The 17931-nt window shown below is 39.2% G+C and overlaps 3 protein-coding genes across 4 annotated transcripts in view; 1 reads left to right on the top strand and 2 right to left on the bottom strand.

Moving 5' to 3' along the window:
- LOC308385276 (CCR4-NOT transcription complex subunit 3-like) overlaps positions 1 to 4375 on the bottom strand; it is a 43337-nt gene extending 38962 nt beyond the window's left edge. Inside the window, exon 1 of the mRNA XM_080864115.1 lies at positions 4224 to 4375. The gene's annotated coding sequence lies outside the window, so the exon portion shown is untranslated. The remainder of the gene's footprint in view (positions 1 to 4223) is intronic.
- Positions 4376 to 7110: 2735 nt separating this feature from the next.
- Positions 7111 to 11377, bottom strand: LOC308384174 (coiled-coil domain-containing protein 106-like). Of its 2 annotated transcripts, none has more exons than XM_080862566.1 (7): positions 11193 to 11377; positions 9855 to 10031; positions 9373 to 9564; positions 9135 to 9293; positions 8833 to 9048; positions 8332 to 8492; positions 7111 to 7973 (listed from the first exon to the last, which is right to left on the bottom strand). In XM_080862566.1, exons 1-7 carry the CDS (start codon positions 11230 to 11232, stop codon positions 7818 to 7820), a joined length of 1101 nt encoding a protein of 366 aa, XP_080718692.1. In that variant the 5' UTR covers positions 11233 to 11377; the 3' UTR covers positions 7111 to 7817. The 2 variants fall into 2 exon arrangements, with proteins under 2 accessions (XP_080718692.1, XP_080718693.1); XM_080862567.1 differs by having other exon boundaries at positions 9156 to 9293.
- A 351-nt stretch (positions 11378 to 11728) lies between these two features.
- On the top strand, positions 11729 to 15187 carry tmem238a (transmembrane protein 238a). Its single transcript, XM_080864036.1, has 3 exons — positions 11729 to 11861; positions 13275 to 13432; positions 14762 to 15187. The coding sequence occupies exons 2-3, from the start codon at positions 13282 to 13284 to the stop codon at positions 14929 to 14931; spliced, it is 321 nt and encodes a 106-aa protein (XP_080720162.1). The 5' UTR covers positions 11729 to 11861; positions 13275 to 13281; the 3' UTR covers positions 14932 to 15187.
- Positions 15188 to 17931: the final 2744 nt, after the last annotated feature.

Below are 17931 nucleotides of genomic sequence, written 5' to 3'. Positions count from 1 at the left end.
TGCCTCATGCTACCAGCAGGAACAAAAACCCTTAAAAGTTGGGAGGGCTAAGCAGAGAGCAATGGTCTGCCTGCTTAAACCATTCCCTTTTTGGGGGTCGTCTTGATGTTGATGCCCCAGTGCACCTGTTGTCACTTAGATTTGTACTAAAGCAGCTGAAATGGATTCCTGGTGGTTTATGCTTCCTAATTGGACGGACTGACATCACTGAAGTTTAACTTACTTTATGTAAAACCGGGCTGCTCAAGTTTTCCCTCGATTTTAAAAGCAGCCAGCGAGAACAATAATGTCTTCAATGCTGATAGTAAATTTTCTGGATTTATTAATTAATTATTATAAGCCAATCGATAGACAACTGTAAGTCTGAGATATTGGAACCATTTAAGCACTAAGGTAACACAGTGAGTCAAACTCCAAGAGCCAAAAATGTTATAATTATGATAATAAATGTTTAGACTTGGAGTGAAACAGAAAACAAATAAATTTCTTTTCTATTTTCTAGCAGGTTAAGAAGCCAAAACCTTATGATAAGCAGCATAATCGAAAAAAGCCACACACAGATGAATATAGATCCTGAAATATTTCAATTCTAACTTCAAAGACATAAGAGCTGCTTCGTTGATTGGACACCCATCAAATTGAGAAGATGATCCTCATGCCTCAGAAAGCGACCAAAGTACACTTAACAAAGTCAAGTAAGGACAGGCGGTGCAGACATGTTATTAATGAGCAGCCTGAGGTGAGGCTGAGAAGATGCTGTGTCAGCTTTAAGGCGCAAACTAGCAGCACGCCACTTGTCAGGTTCAGACACGGGCCATTAAAGAAAGGCATATGTGACGACGCCGGCACCGCTACTGCTTGTGATGCTCTTTTGACACATAAGCTGAGTGAAACTAAGAGCTACAGAAAAAACATTTACATTTTTATTTGTGTTGCAGGAAGTGTGTCCGAGACAAAAAGTGATGCAGCAGGTTTGACCCCTGTTCTTAAAATGCAAATTAGGAGGAGATGAACATTTAATCACAATCAAAAACAAAAATGGCTCCTTTGCATTGGATCTTGTTTCAATTTACTTTTTAAAGGTGCACCACACAAGATTTTTTTCTCTTTGCATGTTTCTGTTTGTGGAGTACCATCTGACACCTTTTACTGTTCTGTCAGGTAGGTAGCATGCATTCTTCTAACTCTTTGGTTAATGATGATTAGCAAATGTTCCCTGGCAGTAGCATTGCATGGTAAAAATGCATGCATCCTACCTTTTTCCATTTTCAGTAGGCTTCAAACACCTTGCCTGTGGCTATCTGCTGATACAGGGTACTGATCCAGTAGCAGAGTTATATTAATAAGCTCCATCTCAGAGGAAGAGACTGCAAGTCATTCTTTTTGTTCAAGACAACAGCTGAAGTGAAAAAATTCTAATTGAGTTGAGCCGCTTTATGTTACCCTACGTGTAATAAAAGCTTTCTAACCATTGTGAAACCAAACCAACATCACTCTAGTTTCAACATGATATAATGACCAAACATAAGAGTGAAAGATTGAAGCCAATGCATCAACTCAGCTGAACTTTTCAGTCACATCAGCTTACTTTAACCACAGTCTGCAGTTAAATAAAAAAGGTTTTGCAAACATACAAAGAAAAGCTGCGGTGTACCAGCCATGAAACACCACCGAACTGCTGCTGCTGCTTTGTTAGCCTCCTCCATGCTACGTAAGCACGATCAACTGCTACCAGCTGCAGTCCAAGTCCATCCACGGGATGAGGAACTCATTGAAGAGGCAGCCAATATCACTATTTATTGTCTCAAAGGACACATTAGTAATCAACTGACATGACTTTTTCATGGACGATACAGATAATTAACAACCAAGACTGACCACCAGTATTTGGTACATTATTACATTTGCAGTACAAAACATAAAAACTTTGCAGTCAATATTTGGATATCTGGAAAATGTAAAAAAACATGGTAATGGTAAATGGCCTGTATTTGTATAGCGCTTGTAAAATGTTTTTAAAGATGGCTGTCTATGGTTACCACATGATGACAGAAGACTTCTTACAGCTGTTTTAACCTTCTGCAATGACAGCCTATAACATAACCTATGCTGACGCGCCTGCAGGCATTCATGCTTGTATGTGGTGCATTACACGTTAATTACCTTGTGGTTGTGTCCTGGTATTTTAGATGCAGTGCCAGCCTTGATAGAAAAAAATGCTGGGACTTTTGTGATGGGTTTTTTTTCTACAGGCAAACATATTTGACCCTCAACTTTTTCAACTTCTTTGTACATTCCCTCACATCCCTCCCTCCTGAAACTGCTGACATCTGAGAGTCCTTACATTGAGGCTATGATTATTATAATCTCGCCGATTTATTTAAAAACTGCAACACAAAAGTAGCTGAAATGCAAAGGAGGAGTCCAAGGTACTGAACAGGCCAATTACAGTAGCTGTGGGCTGTGTCAACATGATATGTAATTATGTTTCTAAGTAGGTGCACATATAGGTTATAGAGGTCTCTGCAGCATAGGTTTACTACAGATGTACTGATCCCCAGTTACAAGGGAGAAATCTATGGATTCACAAAGGCCACACTTTGTTTCATCATTGTTCACTCATTCAAGGCATGGAGCACATGTCCTATACAATTTTATTTTATGTTCCTGTCCTGTGGCTAAAGTGAGACTGTCAGAGATTTGCACACCTTTAGTTTTTGAGTTTAGATGCCGAGTGATACAAGGCACATAGAGGTAAATGCCAAGAAAAAAAACAAACGGCACTGTCATCACCTTTTACATCCCGATAAACTTCCAGAGTGGAAAAAAAGTATTTCTCCAGAGGGTTTATTATCCATGTGTGGACCCAAAGGCCATTTTATGTGAAGAAGGCCTTTAGCTTTAATCATGACTGGTACACACAGTACCTTATTTGAACCACTGATTTAAAAACAAAAAATGTGTGATATGCTTTACCAGCTGCAAAACAAATGAACCAAGCGGTTAAAAAATAAAATCATTTTGTTGCAGCACTGGAAGAAGGGAATTTCCATTGGAGGTGGATGAAACCTCTTTGAGAAACTGCCAAACGCTTGTCACTGTATAAACAAAAATTTTAAAAAAGGACTCCAGGTGACTCCGGCATGTAAAGCCAGGGTTTTCCTGCATAAGACAAATTTTGCTACCCCCTCAAAAAGAGACCCCCCCCTGCGTAAAGTACATTATTGCCTATGAAATGGCCAAAAAAACAAGTTAAAAAACACTTGTGTGATTTGTGACTTTGTCTTCTGGTTATCAGCTTTTCCTTGTTTTGTTTATTATGTATGCTGCCTATTTTTAGTTTAATCTACACTTTGATCATTCCACTTCTGTATGTCTGCCAAAGCATTCTGTAAACTGTGTTTTTTTTTTAAAAGGTGCAGCATAAATAAAATTGTATTCTATTTCTGTGATGACAAGTTATGTAGGAAGTTCAACTTTCAGGGTTTGGGATTAATAGGTGATTGAAGCCTTTGTGGTGCTGTTGAACTTTGTATGCTTGCTAAAGGTAATCTCACATTAAACCACCTTAGCTAACTAAACTCCCAGCTGTGTGTACTTATTTGCTAACTCTTTGTCCTCTACTCGGTTTCTGGGATCAAAACTTTTGCGGGAAACCTGGACTCCGACTTAAAAGAGCCTCACTGTTTAGTAACTGAGTCCTAGTCTGAATAACAGAACTACAATAAAGAAACACTGTCAAATAAGCTCCAGCATTAGTTTTACACACATCTGCACACATCTGGAGACAGCCCCTTCCTGTCCACACTGAACTAAGTTTGGACCAACAGAGGACGCCTAGCCTTTTATGACCGTGTCTGACAGCCGGGCTGCTCTTTGAGAGGCTTTGAGCAGACACCCAGGTGGCGTTTGTGCACCGGGGAGTAGTATTTGTTAGCCCGGGATGTTTACAAACAATGCGGGCATCATTACTCTGAGAGCAGCTCCAGCCCAGCACATACACTTCAAAACAAACTCAACTTCGCGTTACACACCGCGGCTCGGCAGAGGAAGTTCCGACTCTAATGCAAACGCGCACACTTGAAGTTGTTGGCAGTACCGAGAGCTGCAGCTTCCCACTGGCTGCGCTATTTGATGTGGGAGACACAATTTGGAGAGGGGGGAGAGAGAAAATAGGGGGAAGGCACACAAATTCATCACTTCTGGCTCGACCGTCACTTTACCTGGATTTTTCCGAGGTGCGAGTGCTTTCCTCAGTCGCCACACTCCGCTAAATCTTCAGCGATTCACCACGAAGGGTTATTTCCTTTAAAAAAAATGTCAATTCTTCTCGCTAAACAATCACTCCGCACATCCAAGATGGCTACCAGGAACACCTCCTCCTCCGATGCCCTGTTGGACAAGAGTTCCGCCTAGCTCGACTGTGATTGGGCACCGAAGGCGGCTCCCGCGCTTCTATTCGGTGAAACCGGTTGTCAGTCCAAACAGGCTGGTTTTACTACTTCCAGCGTAGCTCCTGCTCTGATTGGCCCGCTCAGAAAGGTTAAAGGGTAAACTGAGTTTACGACCTCCCCCCGCCCCCTCAGACACTAAACGCACCCCCTGTGTGCTGCAATGTCTTGTGGGAAATGAAGTTTGTGCAGTTGTCATTTATTTTCTATTTTTCTATTTTGAACGCCATGACAGTAAACGTTTATTATAATGTTGTTTTTCTGCTAAAAACTAAAAGAGTAGTTTATAATAGATAAATACATAAATATAAACGTATACAAGCTGTTTATTTTAGTGGGTACAAGTTTGAATATTTTGCATAATTCAACGCTTAGTCAATGCTTAGTCAAAAAACTGAGACCTCTTTGCATATTGCAAATAACAATTTAATGAATGTGTCTGTGAAGGTTCTCAGTCATCCAGGTCATCGTAGTCAAAGGAGCTTGCAAAGAAAAGCGTCTGGACTTCTTTAAGTTGCTTGAAGACGTTTCACCTCTCATCCGAGAAGCTTCTTCAGTTCTAAGGTCAAATGGTGGAGAGTCCCAGATATAAACCTAGTGGGAGTGACCCCCCACAGAGGGACAAAAGGACCCCCTGATGATCCTCTAATTCGCATGATAAGGTGGGGCCAGGTTTCACAGTGAACACACCCGAAACTCTGGCTGATTGGGACCCACGCCCAGTTTCCCACCTTGGCTTAGGCGATTAGAGGATCATCAGGGGGTCCTTTTGTCCCTCTGTGGGGGGATACTCCCACTAGGTTTATATCTGGGACTCTCCACCATTTGACCTTAGAACTGAAGAAGCTTCTCGGATGAGAGGTGAAACGTCTTCAAGCAACTTAAAGAAGTCCAGACGCTTTTCTTTGCAAGCTCCTTTGACAATTTAATGAATGGCATTATTACATAGAGTACTGTGCAAAAGTCTTGAGCCATGCTGTCATGCTGAAAATGAAGCTGTTCCCAGCTGCTTTCACAGTTATTACAATATCACCTGTTTTCATAGGATCTCCAACAAACCAGCTGAAATGAAGCTCCAAACCATCACAGAGCTTCCACCAGGTTGTACAGATGCCCATAGCCACAACTCTCCTGTGACCTCCCATGTACTCCTGCAAATATTGATAACAAATTGTAGCCAAACCTTCAAAATTGGATTCAGCACTACTTTAGACCAGTTGCCTTTAATGTGCATTCGAGTTATTGTGTAATTTGGCATACCTCAGCCCTTTTCCCCCTCCTTTGCTAAGAATGGCTTCCTGACAGCCATTTTCCACTGAGACCATTTCTTTAGTGAACAGTAGATATAACTGAAGAGTCAGATGCATCTCTCAGGTCTTTGCTGGATGTTTGCTGTCATTTTGGAAGGATTCAAGTAAAGAAATGGGAACAAATTGTGTGTTTTTGCAACAGGGTGCAAGTTACAAAGTGTCTAAGACACAATTTAAAATGGGATCTTTGCGTGTAGACAAAACTGAACTATTTCTTGAGTTTGGTGCTTTTTTTATGCTTGAAAGGCTCATAGATCAGTGCAGTGGTTCCCAAACTTTTTTTTGCCAGGCCCCCTTTGTTTTACAAGAAAAATGTAAAACACACACGCACGCACGAACACATCCTCCAACCACACGCACCCATATTTTGCTCCATTGCGGTTTATTTCACACCTCAAACAATTTGCAAACAATTAAGCAAATACAAGTAGCCTAATCTGCAATAAATTACAGGTAGTAATGAAATAAACTACTAAATCTTTTACGCTACGTCCGCACCTACACGGGTATTTTTGAAAACACAGCTGTTTCGTCCACACGTAAACGGCGTTTGGAATCAACGAAAACAGATTTTTTTAAAAACTCCTTTTTTGCGTTTACGTGTGGACGAGGAATACAGAGTTCGTCACGTAACGTCAAAGGTATGTGCCTTTTTTCACGTCACGCTGTGCTCCACGTTATTGTTTAGATGAGATGAATTGCAGAATGGCAGATAGAAACAAAAATACTGTTAATCTGACTATCTTCAGGTTTTACACGCTTATACACACGCAGTTACAGTCAGAGGCGTCATTTTGGAAAAAAAAAAAAAAAGCAAGCCTTCTTCAGTTTGCATAATGACTGAAACTAGCCCACTGGTGAACAACGGGCTGTGAGGTCAGTTTCATCATTAGATTAGTGAAAAAATAAAATAAATAAAATTACAAGCAAATCCCAAATGATGTGGAGCATAAAATAGACCTATAATAAACGCATATGTAATATATACATTTAGATGTACATGAAAAAAAAACTGGGAAAAGATTTTTATGTTTTGAGCCCGGATCAATATTAAATGTTTTGGATCCCATTGATCCCTAATAACAATTTCTCTTTATTAATGAACTAATTCCCCAAATTCTTCCACTGGAGGGCGCTAGAGTCTGCAAGTCTAATTTTTCTTTTTTTAGATAACATCTTTTTAGCAAAACATTTAAGTCTAATTTGATTTCTTTAGCTCTTAATGACTTTGTTTGTAAACATTGAGCTCAGCACGTTGTCACTTTGTCAGCCTCATTACATCAAATGAGTCAGAGTCAGGAAAACAATACATTAATACATTTAAGGTTATTTAATCTATTGTACAGTATTGCATTTTACATGTTATGTTATCAGAATTGAAAAAAGAAAAAAAATTCACATCACCGTTAATACTTTCACATTTAACTTAAACAACTTTTGTATGAAACACATCAATGAATAAAGTTTTTTTAATGAAACATCAAAAATCCATGTACATCATTTCAGTGCAAAAGGAAAAATCAAACACTAAGCCAAAAATAAAGATAATAAATATTTCTCTCTTATATAACAAAACTTTGAGGCACATTTACTCGAACTTCTGTCTCTTATACCTGCTCTATAAAATATCTGCAGGTACTGATGAATCAGACGGTTCCCTCAAGAAAATTATAATACCTCAGAGATGAGTTATTATAATTAACAACATATGCGCTCTCTCTTTTTAATTCTTCAGTTAATTTTTAGGGTAAAGCAAAAAAAACAAAAACAAAAAACCCCCCCAAAAAACAAGTACTTCAGTCTTCAGTGTGAAACACTGTCATAGCTCAGAGGAGTAAAAAACTACTCTCAACTGTAATAGCTGCACAAGGAAAAACAAACAAAAACATAAATAAAGCAGTTCAATGAAAATAAATAAATAAATAAATCAGAATATGCCCTGTAATTTGGCATTTAATCTTCTCACATCCTATTATATATTCTGACTTTAAGAAAAATGAGAACAAAGTGCAGAAAGCTCCCACCAGCTGGTCCTGCTGCCCGCCTCGCTCCGCTCTCAGTTTCTGAACCTGTAGGAGATGGGCAGCAGCTTGTGAGTCTTCTTCATGGTCTGGACTTTGGCGTGCGTCTCGTCATCCATCGTCTTGTAGCACCTCCGGGCGTAATCCAACAGCTTCTCCTTCGACGCCTCAAACTCTCCGACTTCTGACACCTGCAGGAAATGTTGGACTGTTCACGGATTCTAAAATAATTTCAGTTTTATAATATGCAAACAGAAGCTCTATGCAGTTATTCCTATCAAGTTTTCTTATTTTTAGAGAATCCTACATGCAAAGAATTATTTCAACACTAGAAACTTTAATAGAAACGTCTCCTTGAGTCTAAGCGCTTTACTTGGAAAGTGTGATAAACTTAGAGTGAATCATTGGAGTTCCTTAAAATGTAGACTTTAAAAAAGAAATAGTGGAAATTCACAGATACAATACAGATGGCAAATTATTATTATTTTTCTTCAAATTACTTAGTTGAAAGAACAGCTCAATAAAACAGGAAATCAGAGGAGTCCTCACCTTCTCTGGAGCCACCAGCAGCAGCTCGGCGATGGGGGAGGTGGAGGCCATGGTGTTTCGGTCGACTCCGTGGATCTGGAAGGCTCTGGACATGCTCCTCACCCGCTGGTAGGTGGACAGGATCTTCTTGTAACGGATCAAAACCCCGTCTGGGTCTTTAACTGATGGAAGGAACATAAAATGCTGAGTGAAGTAAGTGTGTCATAGACAGGAGGCTGAGGCTCCAGCACAGTGTTGTTGTAGCGTTTTTGTTTCCTGCTGATTCAGAATGATGAGTTTCTAATAACAACTTCTTAGCTGGGGTTAGAAATGCAAGTCGAGCCCATATTATGTATATTTGACAACATGGGGGAGTTTGGATAAAAATGTTTTTGGGATTAAAAACAGAGTTCTGGATTTTAACACGACTTTTGTTTTTTAAACTTTTCACATCAGAACCAAAACAAGATTTATGTGAATTATAGTTATATTACATCATGTCTTCTGTCACATGACTCTCACCTCTCTGTCGTTCCCTCCCGTGTGTGATCCTGAAGACCCTCCTCATCTTCATCCTTGGCTCTCCACTGACCCGCCCTCTGCCCTTCTTCCTAATCCCCTTCTCTACTGAAGAGTCCACATCTTCCTCCTCTTCCTCCTCTTCTTCTTCTTCCTCCACATACTCGTCCTCGGTGTAGTATTTGTCTTCTTCCACGTGAAACTCCTGCTTGGTTACAGCTACAAAAACCCCAACAAAACAAAAACATGACAAAAAGACTTCTCTACTTTAAAGTTAAGCATTTAGAACATATTCATTTACATACGTGTGTCAGCATCTTCCTCACCAGCGTTGCGGCGGCTCCGAGATCCTGATCCCTGGATGCGTTTGAGGGTCATCCCGGACCTGGTGGTCATGGGGGACGGAGGGGAAGGAGAGCTGGCAGGCTGGATCTTCACACCACGCTGGGCATCCCCGCTCCACTCTATAATTGGGAAAACACAAAATCAAATGCTTTTTTATTTCTGAAAACTTTAAATGGGGTGAGAGTCAACGAGCCTGACCCTCAGGACTCCTCATGCTGACGATGAAGCGGTCCAGCTGGCAGCGCAGGAAGTTGCGTTCCTCCTCGAGCTCCTCGATGCGCTTCTGCAGCCAGGCGTTCTTCTCCAGAGTGACGTAGAGGTGAGCGCGCAGGTTAGAGATCAGGATGAAGGTGCTGTACTGAGAGTGAGGAGGCTCCTGCACCACTGGCTCTGCAGGAGGAGGAAGACGAGGGAAAAGACGGGAAATAATGAATACATACATACATATCTCAAGTTAACAGTTTATGAATACGTATTATACCAGGAAGCCAAAAAATACATGTTTTGTCGAAATGTTTTTGGACAGTGACATGTTTGTAGTTTTGCTTCTATAAACCAGCACCATGTGTTTAAAATCAAACAATCGGGATGTGATTGAAGCTGTTCTTTCTAGTTTTTGGTCAAAGAATTTAACAAAAGCATCAACTGTTTGGGAATTACAAACATTTTCAGTGACATACCATCCATCATCTGCTGGCCTTGGTTCAGGTGATAGGGAGGAGGTCGTTCTATATTCTCCTCCAGGGGAAAGGAGACCTCGTAGGCATTTAGATATAAACCTCCTCCTCCTCCTCCTCCTCCTGCTGCTGATGAAGATGATGCTGCAGCTGCTAATGATGACTGGGGCATGTAGTGCTCTGACATAAAAAAAGAAAAGAGGAAAAAACTCAAAAATAGTAACTAATAAACCTGAAGTCTGTGAAAAATGTTTCCATCTTGCCTTTAATAAATATTATCAGTATGAACATTTTAATATGTTAGGTGATATTCCACACAACAAGAGTGTGTCTCTCTGTCCACCATCTATTGTTTCATACACAAACACTAAGTTCACACTGAGGCCTTAGTGCTGAACGTACAGGCATATATATATATATATATATATATATATATATATATATATATATATATATATATATATATATATATATATATATACACACACATATACATATACACACACACACACACACACACACACACACACAATTATTGTTATTATTGGGCCACATTAGTAATAATTCTGTGGTTTCAACGTTCAGCCACAACTTTATTTTCTCTTGCTCATCCCCAAAGGTTGTGCCTTATTTAGGAAATGCTCTCAATTAAAAAGTCATTTTTATAGAGATTAATAAATTCAGTTTTTCAAAATCCCGAGTCAAAGCATAATACAAAAATAAGTAGCAGTGACAGAATTTTGCTATAATTGATAAACTCATACCTTTTCCCTTTAGCTTTACTAGCTTAACGTCCTACCCAAATTCAAAGACATAATATTTATAAAATATATATATATAATAATATGAAACAAAATAACGAAGCGAAAGTTTACGTTTTAAAAAGAGACTCTTATGGTTGACGAATGCAGATTAATTACTGCTTATCAGTCGCTTGTTAAGGTTAATAAACCAACAACTCACCGAGGTTACTCGCATAGCCTGGTAGCCCGCTTACGCTTTAGAAAAACGGCGTGAAAGCCCAAAGAGTGAAGCGAAAAGAAGGAAGCAGAGCATCAATAAAACAGTCATTACAGAAAACTAGCAAACAAACAAGAACCGTGTATTTAAAAGTAAAAGTGATGTCAGGACACAAAAGGGCAGCCAGCACTGCTTCTCAGGAATGTTTGTGATCAGGTTTTAGCTGCGTTAAAGCTAAAGGCGAGTCCACTTTTCATTCTTTTAACATGTGCAGGGAAGAAAAAGAAAGAGTGCGCTTGGAGAAGGTGTAAAAGTTTAAATGTCTGACTCCTGGCGCTCGTACGCCTGCTGTGGGCAAGTGGATGGGCCGCATGTTGTTACCTGGTGGGCTTGCATCCTCTCTGCTGGTGGAAGGATTCATGGCTGAGAGGTCTGCCGGGCAGCAGCTACAGAGCGGTAATAAACCGCGTGTTTGGATAAACCTGTTATTATTTGTCTCCAGTAGTTCTGTGCGCAGTTATACTTCAGTAATATGACCTGAAACCAGCCACACCTGCGGCCCTACAGCCCGCCTCGCACACTCCCGGTGGCAATTACCTGATTATACTGGCGGGAACAGGTGTACCGCGCGCAGATTTAGTTGTTTCACACATGCGCAGAGGGGCGGTGTTTTTTTTTTTTTTTTTTTACCCCCTAAAAGATTTCCATTCAAATTAAAAGAAATATCTAAAAAGTGTTAAAAGGGACCTTATTATTCTTTATTAATCAATAAAACACTCACATTAAATAAATACAGTGAAACTATAACAATAAAAAGTGCGTTTTAAAAATAAATTTCTTTGCGTTTATGAAGCTGTAAAATGCCAAGAAGCAAAGGAAAAGAAAAAGAAGAAGAGGGTGAAATCCGGACCGGAAACGTGTCACCAGAAGGGCGTGGTGGCTGCAGGTGAGTAAGAGCGCAGATCAAGCCGGAAGTGAAGAACACGGTGGAGAGAACAAACCCGTCTACGGAGGCGTTGTTTTTTATAACTTAACGGACAACAGCAGCACGTGAGTCAAAGTTTATGTGTGAAAGAAAGTCTTTAAATTAACTTTAGTTCATAATCCAAGAGAACATTGTTATGTTCTCCTGTTACAAACCAGGCAGAAACAGCTCTGGGTCTAGTTGACCGCTTGCAAAAAGATTGAATCCTCCTGTCAAACACAGTGACGCCGTACTCCTTTGTGTACAGTGTACTCTTTACCGGCTTCAGTTAGTTCAAAATGCAGCTGTGTGTCTGCGTTACTGACTGTGAAGCACTATGGTTAACTTTATTGTTTTTAATATTTGCTATATCAATAAATTTTGGTTTGATTTGATATGTTTGGTATAGTCTTATAAGGGTCTCACACAGGCAGCTTTCACATAAATCAACCCTCTTATGATGAGCAGGCAATTCAAATTTGGGATAAGAAGCTGATAACATTACACTGTTTCCATAGTCTTAAGAAATTAAACATGTAAAGTTTTGTATTTTATTACATTTGCCGATCTTAGATTACTTTGCAGATGCTCACACAATCAGTGACTAACACAGTAACCTCGTGGTTCCTCTTAAGGCTTTTGGTTCAGTAACATGGAGCATCTATGGAAGCTGCAGGTTGTCATCAGAGACGTGGATCTTCTTACCTCCAGAACTTAAACTGCCCCTAACAGGGATCATCTTGAAACTAAACTGAGACAGTTTTTAAAGCAGACTCAGTCACGAATCATGTATAACCTACTGCTTCTGGTTCTGTGGTACATTATTATATTGCAGCTAGTGTCATCTTTCTGCCTGAAAGACACTGTTCTAGTAGAAAGTTTCAGGTCCCTACTGTCCCTAGCTTTCTAATGAAGGAAAACAGTTTTGTTTTGTCTTTTAGGAAATCATCTTTGGAAGGCTGTCTTAAAATATAATTATCTAGTTAACCACTTGAGCTAGAGCCTTCATATTATCTGGTACCATTATCTGGTACTCTATGATTAAGAACGCTCAGGAGTGGTGTTCAGTTTAACACAGAATCACTGATGCTCAAAATCCCTAAAATATTTGAATGTGTCATCTTTGTCAGCAGGTTTTGGAGGCCAGTTTTGCAGGTAGGAGACTGATATTGTATTTACAGCTTCTCATAGACCAGGATCATAAATTTCTTTCAGAGACCAAATCAGGAAAGCAGTCCCTCCTTCTTTTGACATTTCAGATTCTAGGCCTCTGTCCCATGTATTTAGCTTTAATCTAAACTCTGATCAGAATGTAAATGTCTGAATTCTGTGTATTTACAACATTTAATTTAAACATTTAATATGTTTAATTTTGTCAGTGTTAACGTGAATCATTCTTCCACTAGTACATGTGGAAGCATCAGTGATCCTGTAGCGGGTTTAGTTCACCTGTGGTTCTGTCAGATTGTAACAGTCTTTCCTCTCCTCCTCCCTCCCAGCTCAATAATGGGTGAATATACTGGGTTGTCCCACTGTAAACTGGCCCTGGCGTTTGCCGTGTTTATGGATGTAGTGGGTGGAGCCGCTCTGCTGGTGGGGGTCTTCGCCAATCTGAAGATCCAAGACAGGGACCTTGGAGACGTGTTGGTCTACTCTGGTATGCTTGTGTGGCTTAATCAAAAACAGAAGTGGGTTGACATTAAACAGAAGTGACGAGTCAACTGGAGCGTGAATTAGAATAGAATAGAATAGAATAGAATAGAATTCAACTTTATTGTCATTGCACATGCACAGGTACAGGGCAACGAAATGCAGTTTGCATCCATCCAGAAGTGCTTTAGTGATATAGATATATTACAATATATATTAGCAATAATATAGATATGTAAGTATATTACAGAAATGGGTCTTAATTATTAGAATTAATATAAACTCACAGTCATAGCAGCATATACATTAATTCACAAGCAGAGGAAGGAATTTTGCACATCTCTGTGAACTTTAAAGCATCAAAATTAGCTCTCTGCAAAAGTTATTATAACTTCAGGTACTCAGTGAATAGCTGTCTGCATATTTGTAGCTGTACACCAACACACACACACACACACACACACACACACACACACACACACACACACACACACACACACACACACACACCTCCTCTGCACCCGCTAGCTAAAAAGCTAGTACTCTGACAATGGTGCCAAACAGGGAGCTGATGCTGGAGGCAGACAATTTCAAGATAGGTGGGAGAGAGACTGCCATGTCTCCATTTACCTTCAGGGAACAGACAAAATGTGATTCTCTGAGCCAAATCTCAAAGTGATGGAGCTTCAAAAGCAGATTTCTCACAGCAGTGAAAATAGTCGAGTCAGCTGTTTTCAGAATAACTGCAAAGTTTATTTGCAGATTCTTTCCTGGCTGGAAGCTGGGCTGCAATATCCACTCATCCATTCATGCATCCGCCAAAATGTGCCAGCCAACTGCATATATGACACCAATGATGTAATTACCATTTCCTGGTGATTTGTGATTTTGTCCAGGTGGTCTTAACCATGCAAACTATGTAAATATCAGTTATGTGGAATATCAGACAATATCAAAGGCTAAACTGCAACAAAGTCAAACAAATGCCAGACTCTACAAATATGAAACAGCATTTGAACTTTTACTGTGCAGTAGAAGTACAGAGCACAAGAAAGGAGTAGAGTGACCTTTATGATAGAACTGCAACAAAATAGATGAGGAGATAAAATGTTACACAAAAATATGAGAAAACTTGTGGGTGGAAATCAACTATTACAGAAAAAGGCTTAAAACAACACGTGCTCTACATCTTTTTTTATTATTTTTATTAAGGAGATAATCTTTGCTTCTTTCTCAAGACTAGATCATTAAATGGGCTGGGGTTGTAATTGTTCTGTTTAGATGAATTTCTATGACCTAGTAATAAAAAAATGATGAATCTGTGTCCTCTGCTCAGGAGCCCTGTTTTTACTCGTGTCTCTGGCCGGATGGGTGTTGTGGTACAGCGGAAACATCGAGGGCCTGTCACTTGCAGATGACAAGAAGCAGGGACACATCAGCTACGCCGTCGACCGCATCGCCCGAACCCTCAGCCGCAAGATACGCTCGCACAGATACCGCAGCTGAGCAGGAAGTCCCTTTCATTTTAAAAGCCTTTTGATGGTGTTCAGTGTTAATGAGAAACAGATGCTGAATGAAACTGTTTGTGTGTGAAAGTGTTACAGACCTCTCCAAAAGATTTCAGTGTTACAAAGCTGAAGCGTTTGCCTTATTATGACCAGTATTCTTCTTTTTTATATATATCATCTGACTGTTGTTTAACAGAGCAGTGTTGTCTCATTGGATTTCAATAAAAAAAAAGCTCTTTATATAATTATGAAAATATGTTTTTTGTTTTATTTGATTATCAGGTTTATTTAAAAGTAACTTAAATATTTAGTTTGAAACTAAAAATGCAACAAAAATAAATGTCATATTAATATTAATACAGCAATCTGTCAATAGAGACACAACAGTAGGCAATAGCAGGACAGGTACTGCGTGCATTATGTCATTAAATGGCCTATTAATGCCATTTTATTTATGTTACAATATAACAGCTGTTAGAATTCACTATTGTATTTATTCATGGATTTACATATATAGCGAACAATACAAGACTAATATGCATATAAACCTCTGCATATGTTAGAACTGTTTGTAATTAAAATAATTTTTCAGTTGGACAACATAATGAAGAGGAAATAAAGTTGTAATGAGGTTACAGACAGGAAAGTAGTAAAACAAAGAACAACAGAGCATTCTGAGAATGCACAGAAATATCGAAAATCATACCACATTGTAATATATATAAAATATTATAATATCTATTAAGCATTTTACTCAGTGGTGTTTCAGTGAGGTTTTGACCTCCCCTGTGTCATAATCATACATACAATAAAGGCTCTCTACTGCCCTCTACTGGTGAGCTGTGGGACTTAGAAACAACAATTTCCATCTACAGCCTTTATAGTATAAGAAGCTTATGGGAGTAACTTGTAAGTTAAATCATTCAGAATTTTTAATTTAGAATTAGAAAAAAATCAAACCAAGAGTTTCTAAAGTTTTATTTTTGCAGTCATTTCCAGATCATGTAACCAATATATATTTATACACAGTAAAACACATATAAACAAATGAAATGGTTAAACTGAGAATTATAAGAACAAAATAAAGTAATCTTGAATTTAATGGGACATGGTCATGTTTACTGCCGTGGAGCTTCCTGTCTTCTTTCTCGGTGTTTGGAAGAGGAATGTTATCCCACTGTTATCTGATGGAGCTGCTCAGCAATCATAGGTTTTCTTTGTTGTACTTTTCATGATGATCCAGATGTTTATTTTTTAGTTGATGAAAGGTCTGAACTCCAGGCAGGCCAGTTTAACTTTCAGCCACATGCTGCTCTAAAACTTGAATATACCTTTCAGCATTCATGGTGCTGCAAGCTGCCGATTGTATAGGCATTAATGAACCTTCATGCCATCAGACTTGCAGGCTCTTGAACTGAGCATCTTACTACCAAAAAGTTTTCTACTTTTCATCAGTTTAGCTTTGGTCAAAAAAAACAAAAAAACAGGAGCTTTTTATCCATGTTAGAGCTTTAACCTGCTCCTCAGGACTGCACAGTGAACTGTGACCTTTACAGGAGTGATTTCTGGCCTTTTCAGTTTCAGTGTTTTAGTTAACCTTAACATCCTCCATCGAAACATTAACAGATCATTAAGATAGTAGCTAGAATGGGTTTGATCTAAATGTTCAATGATCAATATTGCATGATATCTCATCAACATAAACTATATAATTTCCACTGCTTTATTAAAAAATACAGTACAGCTACTGTTCTTTTTTCATTACATCTAGATTTCCATCTTCAGGAATCAGTTACTATGAGTATGTATAAGAGTGCATGGGAGAGAATTACTTTACCTTTACTGGCCTCTGCTGGTGAAAAGTGGGAATTCCAACATCAGCAAACATTCAGTAAAGAACACAGCCGCACTAAAGCTACTGAGTGAATATGCCAAATAATGAATCCAATTCTAGTGCAGCGTTTGGCAATGTTTCACAATTCAATATGTGAGTAATATTACTGTGGTATGTACCATCACCCAGCCCCCAAACCTGTCACAAAATATACATTATAACCAGGACCTTGAGTACAACCCTAAAATCAGCTTTCAATCCGGAGACCAAAATCTTCTTTACCTGCCGTGCAGCTTGGCCCAAGCTGAGGAATGAACTCCACCTAAGCTCACAATTACAGCAGCCCCCATAAAAAGCAAAGGAGAAACTAAAGACAGGAACTGATTCTGAAGCTTGATTCCTTATCTGGCTCACCTCTAACCTTGCTGCAGAAAATGGCAGACGTGTCTGCGCAAATAATAGATTACTCACTGGCTGCAGTCCCAGTAGTTAGTGATTAGATCAATTACGGAGCCTGTGGAGTAGCAGACAGACAGGCCAGTGACTGACCAATTACTAGTCAGTACTTTCTTAGAAGGTGGATGTCACATTTAGATATTTAAAACCAGAGCAATCACAGAAATAGTTCAAATTGTAGATAATAATAAAAAGAAACTCAAAAATTTACAAACGTGAAAGCTTGTTTCCTACATGCCAAGCTGAAGAAAGTATTTTTTTAATCTCTTTCTTGTGTTTGCATAAGATAATTTGGTCCCACAGGATTTTAAATAGCTCCATGTGGTGTCAATCCTATTTTTATTTTTTATTTTTTATTTTTTTGGGGGTGGAGTGCTAAATTATCAGCTAATGCTAGCAAGCTTGATCAAATTGACTCTACAGGTAACATTACTTTAATCTTTAAGTTTAAAACATTAAATAGATGTAAGAGACTAGTAGATGATGCTGCTGCCCCAACTAACTTGCTTGCAGGGTTGCTATTTGTCAGATAATCCTATCCATGATCCAAACAACAGAAACATGATGGAAAAGTCCAGTTCAGTGACTCCAGATAGTAGAAGTGACACCTACTGGCTACAGCTGTTTGTGCTGGCCCACCTACAACACAGCTCGAACTCCAGATGCAGGTGGATGTCTCCATCCATACAGTTTTTATAAATGGACAAA

This window comes from Rhamphochromis sp. 'chilingali' (assembly GCF_963969265.1).
Source record: "Rhamphochromis sp. 'chilingali' genome assembly, chromosome: 17".
In the NCBI taxonomy this organism is placed as follows: domain Eukaryota; kingdom Metazoa; phylum Chordata; class Actinopteri; order Cichliformes; family Cichlidae; genus Rhamphochromis; species Rhamphochromis sp. 'chilingali'.
This window is presented reverse-complemented; position numbering and strand designations above follow the sequence as displayed.

Excerpts from the sequence above, each read along its gene's own strand:
- tmem238a (XM_080864036.1), top strand. The coding sequence starts at position 13,282 with ATGGGTGAATATACTGGGTTGTCCCACTGTAAACTGGCCCTGGCGTTT. Across the intron at positions 13,433-14,761 it reads AGACGTGTTGGTCTACTCTG|GAGCCCTGTTTTTACTCGTG; the intron begins GTATGCTTGTGT and ends TCCTCTGCTCAG.
- LOC308384174 (XM_080862566.1), bottom strand. The coding sequence starts at position 11,232 with ATGAATCCTTCCACCAGCAGAGAGGATGCAAGCCCACCAG. Across the intron at positions 10,032-11,192 it reads AGAGGATGCAAGCCCACCAG|AGCACTACATGCCCCAGTCA; the intron begins GTAACAACATGC and ends TTTTTATGTCAG. Across the intron at positions 7,974-8,331 it reads TGCTGGTGGCTCCAGAGAAG|GTGTCAGAAGTCGGAGAGTT; the intron begins GTGAGGACTCCT and ends CATTTCCTGCAG.